Raw genomic sequence first — 13,160 nt, forward strand, 5'->3', positions numbered from 1 at the left:
TTGTACATAATTTGCTCTCAAATTAGTGAAATTATTCCAAATTAACTACAATACATACAAATAAAAAGAGAGTTGTATCAGAAAAATACTTTTCAAATATTCAATGGATCCATAAATATTGATATTTAATACTATTTCATTTTGAATAGTATTTTACTCGTCTAGAAGGCTACAAGTCATGCTAATTCATCTAAATTGCTCTGTAAGAATGATTATATTTAAATATTCTTGTTTTAGCAATATTCTTGTTTTTGTAATAGCCATTATAATTTTGCTCTGGAAAAAAAAGTTAGTATTAGGTTTGTTCAAAACTTTCTCAGTGATTATATGTGTATTTGGTCTCTCGTGTGAATTGCGAAAACAAATATCTTCTAGAGAGAGAAAGCGATTGGAATTGGGAAAGATAGATGGCGGCGTACAGAGCTGACGAAGACTACGATTACTTGTTCAAGTTGGTTCTGATCGGTGACTCAGGTGTGGGCAAATCGAATTTGCTATCGAGGTTCGCGAGGAACGAGTTCAGTCTCGAGTCGAAATCTACCATCGGCGTCGAATTCGCCACCCGGAGTATTCGCGTCGATGACAAGGTCGTCAAGGCCCAAATATGGGATACCGCCGGACAAGAAAGGTTTTTTTTCCCTCAAACCCACTTTCCAGTTTTACTATTTTGGTGAATTTCTGTTTGTTTGATCAGAAAATGTGTTGGAATAATTGGTTTTTCGTTCTCCGAGGCTGAATTTTTAGTATGCTGTTGTTTTTCTCAGTTTTCTCGGTAGACAAACACATAGAAATTTCTAAGCCAATATGTTTTGGATCTAACACCTACCCAAATGAAAATTTCATCAATCATTGACTTCTTATGCCTAAAAACTGTATAGAAAGATTCTGGAGAGTAGGTGTAGAAGATACACCTCAAATTATATTCATCCTATCTGTCTACTGAGTCATCAAAATTCTAAGAAGTTATTCAGCTGAAGTATGAAGTCATGCTTATATGAGTCACAATGTTAGTTGGTGTTAGTGGCCTCTTTCATTGAGGAGTTTTAATGGCTAAATAGAGTGCATCTGTTTCTACCGATCTGTGGGTTTTGGAGATCTTTCACTTGAGAGTGAAGTATACTTGATTATTACTTGACATATGACTCTGAGTGGCTCTTTAAGCAGAAATGCTTGATAAAGGAGTTGTTTCTCCTATAGTAGTTGAACTGTATTTGACCTGAAGTTGACATGGGTTTTGTTAGTTGTGTACTACATCTTATATACGGAGACGCAATGTTAGTTGGTGGCCTCTTTCTTTGAGGTGTTTTAATGGCTAAATAGAGTGTATATGTTTCAACTGATCTGTGGATTTTGAAGATCTTCACTTGAGAGTTAAGTATACTTGAATAATATTGGCTTTACAGTTAGGCAGAAATGAGAAGTTGTTTCTCCTATGGTAGTTGAACTGTATTAGACCTGAAGTTGACATGGGTTTTGTTAGTAGTGTTTACAGCTTATAACATCTGATCAATATTGGAGTTTAAATTGGCTCTTTGTTTCTCTTGAGTATAGGCTCCGACTCAATTCCGACCTCTTCTAAAGATGGTACTTTGAGAACCAAGGTGAATGGCTACAATTTACAAAGCAGGGTAGTGATGATGTGGTCCATTGACCTTTCTCCTAGAAATAGACTCAAAGTTGATTCCTTTGAGACTCGTGGATACTTTCAGGAAGTTGAGATTTGCAATTACTGTTTTCTATTTACAAGGCCATTGAATTATGGTAAAATTATAATTAAGATAGCCTTGGTGATTCTTATAAAGTTAGATCAAGTCACTTTGTGGTTGGATAATATGTCTAGAGGATTTCAATTGGATAAGTAGATTCTAAGAGAAAGTAGGGCGCGCACACATATTTGCAGTCTAACGTAATGGAATTGTGATTTTACAGTATTTTCAATAATTTTGAAAAGAATAGGGTGCCCCGAACAGTAGCTTATTTCTCCTCCAAACCCCCAAAAGGGGGTGTATGTGTCGCGGGGGTGTAAAGAGTACTAGCTTAGCTGACTATGGAGGAGTTCAAGCTAAGCTCTTATATGTTTACATTAAAAGAAGTGGTTCATCTGATCTGCGTAGCTTTCCATGGAATGTTTGATGCATACTCTAAATATAATCTGAACAGGTGTCTCAGTGTCTCAATACCTCTGTTTTGTAGGGATTTCGGTTTGACATTACCTTAGAGTTTCCAGCTTACTGTTATGATCAGTCCTTTTTAGTTGTAAATATCTACTCTCTGTATTTAGTTCTTTGAATAATTACTTCATTTTCTTTGCCGAAGATATCGTGCAATCACAAGTGCATACTATCGAGGAGCTGTTGGTGCATTGATTGTGTATGATGTCACCAGACATGTGACATTTGAGAACGTTGAGAGATGGTTAAAAGAGTTACGGGATCACACAGACTCAAACATCGCGATAATGCTCGTGGGGAACAAGGCAGACTTGCGGCACTTGCGTGCTGTTTCCACCGAGGATGCAAAGGCCTTTGCTGAGAGAGAGAACACCTTCTTTATGGAGACATCTGCCCTTGAGTCACTGAATGTTGATAATGCATTCACAGAAGTGCTCACCCAAATACACCGCGTCGCCAGCAGGAAAGCTCTCGATATTGGGAATGATCCTGCAGCCTTGCCTAAAGGGCAAACCATTAATGTCGGAACCAAGGATGATGTTTCGGCTGTGAAAAAAGTTGGTTGCTGCTCTGCCTAAGCACAAAGACGAGGACTGATAAATGATAGGTTATACTCCCTTCCTTGCCCTAAATTCAGGAACTCTGCATTGCAACTCATGGGTTCTCTATGCGTTCAATATCAGAGTTTCAGCAGTCTGAATACCTGAGGTTATCTGAGGTTGGCCTTTTGTTTGGAGTCCTTTTGTAAAGGCAGCATGCTGTTTTCTTAGTTTTTACTCCAGTTTTTACCATCTGTGTTGGTTCATTTGTTAATTGATGCTGTTACTATTGTACTATTTTCACTACATTAGTGTCCAGGAACAAGTTACTGAATTTTGTATCCTACTAAACACTTTTTGTATCCTACTAAACAGTTATAGTTCAATATTGTATGTTAAAGATGTTAAATATGCTTCTCAATTATTGCTGATACAACTACAGCAGAAAACTTTCTTGAGTTGTTGATTAGCATCATCATCCAAGAGAGGTTTGAGGACGGTGTCTTTGGAGGGCAGAGAGGAAATAATCATAAAACCATACAACAAGTGCATAAGAGGAAGGTGTCGTCGGAGACGCCAAAGAAGAAATTTTTCTCATCAAATTTCACCTCAACACTTGACAGTTGAGTCATAAGGTAATGAAAATATAGAGCGATGAATTCAAGTATTTGTGCCTTCACATGTATAATTATACTTGTTTTTTCAGGAGCAATTTGGACATATGCTAATTATTTATTTATCCCACATATACTAAGCAGATAGTTATCATTTCCTTAATCTAAATTTTTTTCCCACTCATTAATGGCAGTGAGAACTCTTATCATATTTAACCATGCCAATAGTATTGTACGACTTGTTAAGGTTTTATATTTTTAAGCTCTCTGTATTTGTTGATTTACATTTTCAAGAACTGTGAAGGAAAGGAAGTGTATCAATATGCCCTATCCCTATTCAAACAATTTGGCTCGTAATCAAATATTACATGTTAAAATATGATTAAATAAAAAGGATAGAACAGCAAAATTTGATAGTAGATCCAATTATTAAGCAAATGTGTCAGCCTTGTGTCAAATTTTTGTTTGCTTGTCGTGATTGGTTCTAGGACAACGTAATAATCTATCATCGCTCCCACTTGAAAGCGAAAATTGCAACTTTCCTTTTAACAGCTCCTAATTCGGAGAAGGATAAAATGATTGGAGATAAGGAGAGGAGCAGAGGAATGGAGACAGGAAAGGAAGAGTGAAATGGAAAGAGGGAAGGAGAGGAGTCGATAGTCTTTCATCTGCTTGGTAGAAGGAATATTGGAAGATTGGGAAGGAAATAAAAAAACCTTCTCTAGTCCGATATTCCTTCCCTCCTCCTAGAAGGGAAGGGAAGGGAGGGAGGGAAAGGAAGTCCTTTTCTCCCTATGTTTTTTGCACTCCAAGAAAATTATAAAGGTAAAACATGTGCATTCGCTCAGCTGCTGCTTTTCTTTCAACACAACCAAACAATATAAAGAAATTATCCCTTTCTTTCCCAAAAGGATACTTCATTCCTTCTTCCCCTTCCTTCCCTTCCAAATTTTCATCTCTAGTACCAAACCGAGTACAAACTGTAAAAACCTAGAATCACACAATCAATACTAATAAACAATAACATTATAAATTTTCACATCGAACACGATTGTGATTATATATTAACATATATCATCAGAACATGAAACATGATCGAATAATGAATGAAAAAGTCTGTACAACTTTCAGAGACAGACATAAAGCCAACAAGTAAATGTTTTGGACAGTGTTGACTGTTGGTCATATCTCTTCAAGCATGTCTATATTTATGTATATAAAATACATTACAAAATACCAACCATCCAAATAAATAGATCAGAGGAAGAATTAAAAGCAATTCTTTTGAATTGGTGTCCAAACATCACTCTTCTTCCTATAAATCCTTTCTTTCAGTAGTCAACGCTGCAGATTTGCAGATGGGGCAGGCATTCTTCACATGCAACCACTTCTTTATGCAATCTACATGGTAGTTATGTCCACAATCCAGAATTCCAATCTTCTCCTGGTTCTTGTAATCAGTCTGAAAAATCCCAACAAGCCCGCACACAAAAATAAAGAGCATTCAGTTGTCTAATAGAGACTCAAGTTAGATGGGATAAATAGTGAGAAGGATGGTGATAGAAACTACTACAATAATCATAGTAACAATTTCATGATTCCGAATTTATTCAATGCCAGATTAACATTTTGGAAAACAATGAAAATGACAGCATGCAGCAAGAACTTAAACTCAGGTCAAGCTTAAATTTTCATATTGAAATAAGCTAAGCATGCTAAAAAGCATATAGAAGGAATAAGAAAACAAAGATGCCAAATGCATTGCCAGCTCAGAATATTCAGAAAAAGTACGGCAATTTAGCAAACCAGTCAGGATTTATTCTGAACAAGATGTGACATTAGTTTATATGTGATGAACTTGGAATACATCTACACCACCTTCACCAATCGAAACAAAAAGAAAAAAAGAACTTGGAAATTTGGGATACACCTTCAGAAGAATCAGAATATCGTAAATAATCAAAATTTTAATCAATAACTAGTTGGATTTATAACAGTACCTGGCAAATGACACAGAAATCAGTTTCCTGGTCCACACATGCCATCTCTTCCAGATTGGTACATGTGGATGAAAGATATGTTCTAGATTTTAGATGTCTTAAGATAGTTTCCTCCGTCAATCCAGTGCCAACATTGCCAATCTGTTCCCCTAATGCAAGAAGCTCCTGAAATTTATTTTTTAAAAAGAAAAATTCAGGTTATTTATATATACCTTTCAGGTCTGCTCGAATTATGAAGTTCAAAACTATAACCATAAGCTATTCTAATACATTATGATTCGATAACCCAACTAAGATTTTTTTTTTGATGTGTCTAAATTATAAATTCTCTCATTTTAAGAACAAGTGATGAACTTTTTTTTTTTTTTTGATAAATAGTGATGAACTGCTTCACTGACTTACCTCGTATGTCATGTGGTCTATATCCAAGCGCATATCTCTATGATGATCAATGGAATTCCTTACTTCATAATTGCCTGAAATCTCTAGTATGGCCACTTCCTACAGGCATCAAACAAAACTATTTAGCCAATTATATGGGGAATATTCAGGGAAAAAATATACATATGGGGAAAAAAATGGTATAAAACACCAAACAATTATGATAGCAGACATAGCAAATATGAAAATAAACATAAACATCAACCAAAAATTTGAAGAGTCAATTATCACTATTTAGCCAATTTATAACGACAAAATAAGCATGAACAGTCAATTACCCTAAAATACCATAAACTTACTTTCAAATAGAACACACACGCTTATATCAGTAAAATGACAGCGAGTCAGTATAAAAAAATTACATCTGTCGGCAGAAATCTAAGGTGAGGTAGATTGCGTTGCCTCGAAGTAGCCTCAAGTATGACTTCTCTTCGTTGAGGACGGTATATCCTAAGGCCAGTTGGTGGAACTGGTCCTGCATATCTAGGCCCTGCCTCCATCCCATCCTGAAAAGGATTCATACTGCTATGTGAAGCACTATTTGCTGAAAGTCTGTGAGGAACAGCGGCTACTTGAGGATGGAAGTTAATATCATGACCTCTCACTCCTTGGATAGGTGGTGTATGATGAAGACTTTGGTGCCCTTGGTGGATGGGAGGATGCAGGAAATTTATGGAATTTCTATTGATAGCTGGCTCTTGATATCCTTGCACACCCATGTTCCCAGCCTCCATGCAACTTCCGTTGACATTGCTCCCTGTGTGTGTGTGTGTGAGAGAGAGAGAGAGAGAGAGATGTAATTAGTTCACTTTGTCATGGGTCTAAGAACTTATCATTAATATTATGTTAATACTTAATATAGGAAGTTAATTGTTCTGTCCTTTCATGGAAAACAGGCAATATGACAACACCTTGAAAATACAGGTGTCTCTACTCGGACAAGAATCATGGAGGAAACCATTTCAATTTTCAACCCAATTATTCAATAACGACTTCACAAAATGAAAGGATGAAAATTACCATTCAAAAATTCTAGCTACCATGACATAGACTAAAAAAACGATTGTTGTAAAATATAAATAGGGATGAAGAAAGAAACAAGACAAAACCTAAAGAAAAAATAATGTCATTATAAAAAGCTGAAAAAATTACCATGCAAATAGGTTAAAGCAGGTGCCTGATTCCAGGTCGAAGTGCCTCCATCACCGCCATTACTATTAAACTGTTGGTCCAACCATGGAGTGCTGGCCATCTGAAAGGGATGTGCGAGATAGTTTCCTTGAATCAAATGGTTACGGTTATGAGCTGCAGAATCCATTCCCATAGCACCTGATCTGTTCCTTGCAGTTCTGTGAGATGCACCGTCCATCATTGTTGGAATCCCATTCACTCTGTACTCAGGCAGTCCAAAAGATGCAGCATCCACCATAGGAACCCCATATTCAAAAGGCCTTGTATTCAAAGGAGCTACTGAAGAACTAGAGCCTGCTGAAGCATTATGATACTGAAAATTCCCTGGGATGCCTTCCGCATTCTTTCTCTTAAAGGAATCTCTGAGGCCATCCATGTAGTAATTGTTCCTTCCATAGTCATTTGAAGGAACTCCAACGATTCCATAATTGCTGGAAGATGGCAATTGCTCATGAGACCCATGGTTTTGTGGGAGAGGGAACACACCGGTACCAGATGGAGGAGTCATGTATGAATTATGGTAACTGGACACAGTAGCAACACCTAAGTCAAGATTTGCAGCAGGATGATGATGCTGAACACCACTATACTGTGTTATCCCATAGAATAAAGCGTTATCATGACGCTCTGGTAGATGACGGACGTCAAAATTCGTTGCGTTCCCTGGAGCAGGTAATATCGTGTGGATATTTGGCTGAGCAAAATTTGTTGCACCCCCAAAAAGCACACAAGGCTCGGGATGGAGATGGCACTGGGCTTGTTGATCCATTTCCAAATCAATCATCGGGCAAGTGCATGGCATATTCCTTTGGCCCATGTTGTTGAATAAAAAGATGCCGTGAATAATTTCTGTTTCAAGAGAAAATATCATCACTGTAGAGATGCAGTAGGACATACCACTTCGATGTATTATTCTAAAAATATACAACTTTACCTTACACTTGACATAAAAATTTGCATAAATTTACAAGTTCAACTCATCCGGTGATTAAGTATAATAAGGAAAAAAACTCTGACAGAGATGAATTCAAGATAGAAATACATACAGCTAATTTATGTTTAATATTTTACTATAATACTGTTATGATGCATCTGGACAAACTAATAAGGTAACATAACTGCACAAAATAAATACTCCTCAACTCAACAAAGCCTTTTCGCAAACTTATAAGGCAACATTACTGCACAAAATAAATACTCCTCAACTAAACAAAGCCTTTTCTCACACAAAATAAATACTCCTAGTACACAAAAAATATTAAGATAAGGGTTGCGTATGGACTATAGAGATGCTCCGCTGGTTAAATCAAAGGCGTTTAAGATACCAGCCAGCCTCTATAAGTCTCGTGCAATTTGGCAGACATTTTATTCTTTATTTTTCAAATTAAATAAAAAAGAAAAACCCTGTAAATGAGAGAGAGTTTGTTTCCTTCCTGCAATGGAAAAGGAAAAAAGAAGAAAAAAAGTTGTTTCCTTGCAAGTTTCAACTAGCCCTATGCTTTCTCGATGAACGATTGAACGCCAGAAGACCACTTACCGGCAATGAACAGACTGTAATTTTGTGCAAAAATCTTTTAGTGACATTAACATAGACAAAGATCTTTGCAATGAATGGACTATTTTGAGTTCAGTTTTGCTATGCTTGAAAATAACACTCACAACTTGAATTTAATAGAGTCTAAACTGATACTCTGAAGAGTTGGGTTATGTTTTCAAATGTTTAAAGGCTGTTTTTTCCCCAAAAAAAAAAAAAAAAGTAAAGTATAAAGTATTACGTAGAAAGTAAATCAATTCCATTAATGAAGTTTTCAGTTGAAACTGAGGTCATGGTTTGTTTAAAAAAATTCATTAATTTGGTTTCATTAAAGCAATTTGGAACATAAAGTTGAGTAACTTTCAGACCCTGGGACTGGCAATAAATTTCCCCGTGATTATGGATTGCTGTCAATAAGAATCATTAACTCCATGTGGGAGGTTCAGGAATTTCCAGTTGCAACAATTGGATGGCAAGCATTCCGTAAGTCGGCAAAGAAGGATGTGGCTAAAGCTGGTTTCATACAATTTTACTTTCTTTTATTTAGATTTTTTCATTTAAATGAAGTAGATAAATGATATGCCAACTCATCAAAAAACTTTTTAGAGGTTGGCTCATATGTGAAGCACCAATTTAGTATAACATGAAGAGGCATTTGCTAAATAAAAAACATGCTCTGTAAACAACCTTTATGTTGTTACTTTTTTGACTTCCAAGTGATAACTAAGCACAGCATCATCCATAATATAACTAATTAGTAGTACATTGTAGAGTTAAAAAAAAACATTACTATTCTTTGAGAAAAGGGAAACACCTCGATGAAAGCAGTGCTAGAAAGCGTTGACTTCATGAAATCATGGACTGTCTGTAAAGTAATGTAGCACACGGCACACCAACAACACACCCTTTTCAGCTTTACCCGAAATAATTTAGCACAGAACCTCTACTTTCAACGATTCTAAATCAATATAGATACCTGTAATAGTCACATAATCAGTAAAATATATCTTTCGTACTTATCAAAAAAAAAAGTAAAATATAGCTTTCATAAAAACCTTATTTCCTTAAAAGGAAAATTAATAAATTAAAGTTGCAGAGTACATTGCCAATTAATAACAACTTCCAAACAAAAGAAAAAGGATGGCAGCAACATTGAGAACAGTATATTGCTAAAAACCTAAGAGGAAGAACATATGCAGGGGAAAAAAAAAAAATGTTCCTGTATTAAGTCTTTGAGTAAAGAGAATATCAAATTCTAAAGTGTGTGGAAGGACCTAATGGAGAAATGGGGGAACAAAAAATTTGTTTCAACCAAGAGAAATGCTAATTTTGGAGTTACACAGGTGAACCGCTGAAAAGTTCCGAACCCAAGGGCAATTCTCTGCTCAACTTGACTTTTGCTCGCATCTCAAATTAATTTTAGTACACTTTAAATCTAATCATAAAACCAAAAATTATTAAAAAAAAAAAGGAATATTTCTTAGATACACATGCTAGGAGTTTAATAAAGACCAGAAAGAACTGGCGTTACCGAAGGATTTTGCTGATAAAAGTTTTGGACCTTCACCCTACAAATGGATCTTAAATACTTTTAGGTCACAAGAACTGCTAAGAGGAGTAAAATGATAATTCATGAAGTGACACTCCAGTTGTTATTAATCTTTTAATAACCCGCTTCAAGCCAATATACTTAGAAGTATATACAGAAAACATCTCTGTAGAAATAGCTTAGTAACAAGTAACAAACACAACTGGGAACAATCATAAACAAAAGAGCACTGCACTGTAAAACAATTTACATTGCCTTTGGTGCCTTTGATTTCGAATTGGGGAGAACTTAGTTGAAATTTAGTTTAAACCTCCATTCCAAATCCATAGCGCAGATTCGGTGCTCCCAAACATTTAGTTACTTTGTTAGTTTATTATAAAATCATGCAAAGAAAGCAGTTTCCTTAAATTAATAAGAAAAACTCATTTCTTTGTTGAAAAAATAATAATAAGCTTGTAATTTTAAAAAATATAAGGAAAAAGAAGAAGAAGACGAAGATTCAAAATTAATTTTTTAGAATCTAAGTTGGTCTGGTATGAGTAACCGGATTTGTCAAGTTAAGTGTTTTGTTTCTGAGAAACAAAAAAAACAACAAAAACACATCGAATTTTTCTTTCTTTGCAAACAATTTTTTTTTTCTCCGTAACCAAACCAAGTATAAAGGAAAGCCAATCAAACAGACATAAAGAGAAGATTTCAACATAATTTCATGATGGGTCAACCATATAGGATATACCTAACAAAACACATACTATCAAAGCATAAAGAAGGCATTTTTACCATCAGATTATCCAGGGCTTCTAAGTTTCAACTTTTTGGGTATTATTGGCAACAAATTCAAATGTATCTTATGCACTTCTGTAATAATAAAGGAAAAAGCCCTAATTTTGAATCAGAGATAAAGAGCATCGTTTAAAACAACAATCCATAGAAACCATGTAATTAAACTTTCATTCAACGGGTAATGCCTGTCTGTTTATACATGCGTATACGTATATATACATATAAGCCAGAATTCTAAAAGGAGATTGAGAAAAAAAGAAGAGAAATCACGGAAGCTCGAAATTGGCGAGAAAAATTCTGGGAAGCAACGAAGGAAAACTAACCAAATCGAGGGTTGATCAGAGCGAGAGATCGAAAGATCTGGGAGAGACAGAAAGTGAAATCTTCTGCGAGAGAAGAGAGAGAGAGAGAGAGAGAGAGAGAGAGAGTTTCAATGGAAGATCACCTGTTGTTCTTCTGTTTCTATTTTACCGTTTTGTTACGGGGCTCTTTGCTTTATGACCATTATTTTATATTTAGACCGTGTTTGGTACAAAATAAGAATATGGTACTCAAAAAGAATATGAATTAAAAGTTTAAAAAGTGATTTTCAAAATCCTATGAAATCAGGAAAAAAAAATCTTGTCTCATAAATTCTGTTTTTACAAGCGTAACACTAAAAGTTCTATAAGTTAAGGTCATTGATTTTTTCTTGAAATATAAGACTTAGTTTGGTTAGACGAAGGTAGTTAAAAAGGAAAAGAAAATGAAAATATTTAGATTTTTTAAAAGTTTGATTAGCAAAAAAAAGAAAATTTTGTGAGAAAGTAATTTTCTATAACCGCCCAATTTTTTTACAAATTTTTTCTACAAAAAACACAATAAATTATACTTTTATGAGAAAACTATATGAAATTCCAATTATATCCCCTTTTCACTTTCTAAAATAAATTATGTTTATGCATGATTTTTGGTAAGAATATTAAAATAGCTACCCCTCTCTTTACATATCAAAAAAAAATTTAATTTTAAAAAAAAATAAAATATGTATTAAATATAAATTTAATTAAACCTAATGTCATATTTAATTAAAAATAAATATTTTAGATAAATCATAGTATTTTTTATTAACTTTCATGTTATCCAAACTATGAAATGGTATTTTCTCACAAATTTCTTAAAAAAAATTCATACTAACCAAATGAATCCTAAAAAATTTATTTATTTTTCTCTTTATTTTACTTTCTTACACTTTCAGTTTTGAGCATTGATTTTCATCTAACCAAAGAGACCCTAAAGAAAAAGTGATTTAGATAAATTTGAATTAAAAGAAACTAAAAAAACAATAAAATACATAAAGCAAAATGAAATGGGCAAAAAAATAAAATAAAATAAATAAATAAAGACAAACTCCACTTTTTGAATCAATATATTATAAAAAGTGTAACGCTTCAAATTCTCTTTAGATTGCTAATATAAAAAATAAGATTTTCTCCATGGAGTATTTGTTTTAGGGCAAAAATTTTATAAGAAAAATAATTTAATTTTCTACGATACCTAATCCTACAAAAAAAACAAAAAATATATATATATACATGGCTAAAGACCTAACACAAGTCTCGTGGTTGCGCATTCTGTCTTTGGCCTGAGTATCAATGCTCAAAAATTAATACCTAAAACAATCGAAAACAATTTAAAGTGTTGTCTTTGGTCAGACTTCTTTTCCTCCCTCCCAAGTTTTTACCTTTTTTTATGTGTATATATATATATATATATATATAAGGGACCAATAAAAGGACACTTTTGAGTTTGTGTGCCTGGTACTTAAGATTGAACCGTAAATTAGTACAACAATTTGTCAATATTGTTTGGAAGAGGTATGGGTACATGTTACAATCTGCAAGAGTGGTGATTACATTTCCACCATGACAATCATAGCCAAACTAATATATATTGACAGTACCACTTTATTACAGTAGTAAGATGTGGTTGTGGTTCAACAGTAAAATTTTCCTATTTAACCGAGAAACCCAAAAAAAAAAAAAAAAAAAAAAAAAAAATCAATTTTCCTAGCAGCCAAACAAAGAAGGGTAAAGAGATAAGTGGGTCCCACGCATTTGGTTAACCTTTCCTATCTGCAGTGCATTCCGAATATTCCTCCCCTGAACCATTGGTGTGCTCTTGGTGAGGGCAACATGGCAAAAGGGTTATTAGTGTATGGGCTACAAGTCCAATAATGAAAGTTTGTGTCCGTCGTCCAGCTTGTAATTTGCTTAAACCAATGGCAATGGGGTTTGAGATCAGATTCTTTCTCACCCAACAAAAGGAATGAGCTGCTCTACTTTCTTTTATCTATTTT

At 34.4% G+C, this 13,160-nt stretch overlaps 2 protein-coding genes across 3 annotated transcripts; one reads left to right on the forward strand and one right to left on the reverse strand.

The window, feature by feature from the left end:
* Positions 1 to 250: 250 nt before the first annotated feature.
* On the forward strand, positions 251 to 3,119 carry LOC132307664 (ras-related protein RABA1f-like). Its single transcript, XM_059805488.1, has 2 exons — positions 251 to 628; positions 2,317 to 3,119. Exons 1-2 carry the CDS (start codon positions 408 to 410, stop codon positions 2,747 to 2,749), a joined length of 654 nt encoding a protein of 217 aa, XP_059661471.1. The 5' UTR covers positions 251 to 407; the 3' UTR covers positions 2,750 to 3,119.
* A 1,213-nt stretch (positions 3,120 to 4,332) lies between these two features.
* Positions 4,333 to 11,304, reverse strand: LOC132307665 (probable E3 ubiquitin-protein ligase ZFP1). Of its 2 annotated transcripts, none has more exons than XM_059805489.1 (7): positions 11,146 to 11,304; positions 9,305 to 9,466; positions 6,918 to 7,805; positions 6,128 to 6,522; positions 5,727 to 5,825; positions 5,325 to 5,489; positions 4,333 to 4,786 (listed from the first exon to the last, which is right to left on the reverse strand). In XM_059805489.1, the coding sequence occupies exons 3-7, from the start codon at positions 7,771 to 7,773 to the stop codon at positions 4,640 to 4,642; spliced, it is 1,662 nt and encodes a 553-aa protein (XP_059661472.1). In that variant the 5' UTR covers positions 7,774 to 7,805; positions 9,305 to 9,466; positions 11,146 to 11,304; the 3' UTR covers positions 4,333 to 4,639. The 2 variants fall into 2 exon arrangements, with proteins under 2 accessions (XP_059661472.1, XP_059661473.1); XM_059805490.1 differs by having other exon boundaries at positions 11,268 to 11,299.
* Between the last annotated feature and the right edge of the window lie 1,856 nt (positions 11,305 to 13,160).

This window comes from Cornus florida, unplaced genomic scaffold (assembly GCF_030987335.1).
Source record: "Cornus florida cultivar Cherokee Brave unplaced genomic scaffold, ASM3098733v1 CherokeeBrave_3.0.0_Hap2_Chr05, whole genome shotgun sequence".
Taxonomy (NCBI): domain Eukaryota; kingdom Viridiplantae; phylum Streptophyta; class Magnoliopsida; order Cornales; family Cornaceae; genus Cornus; species Cornus florida.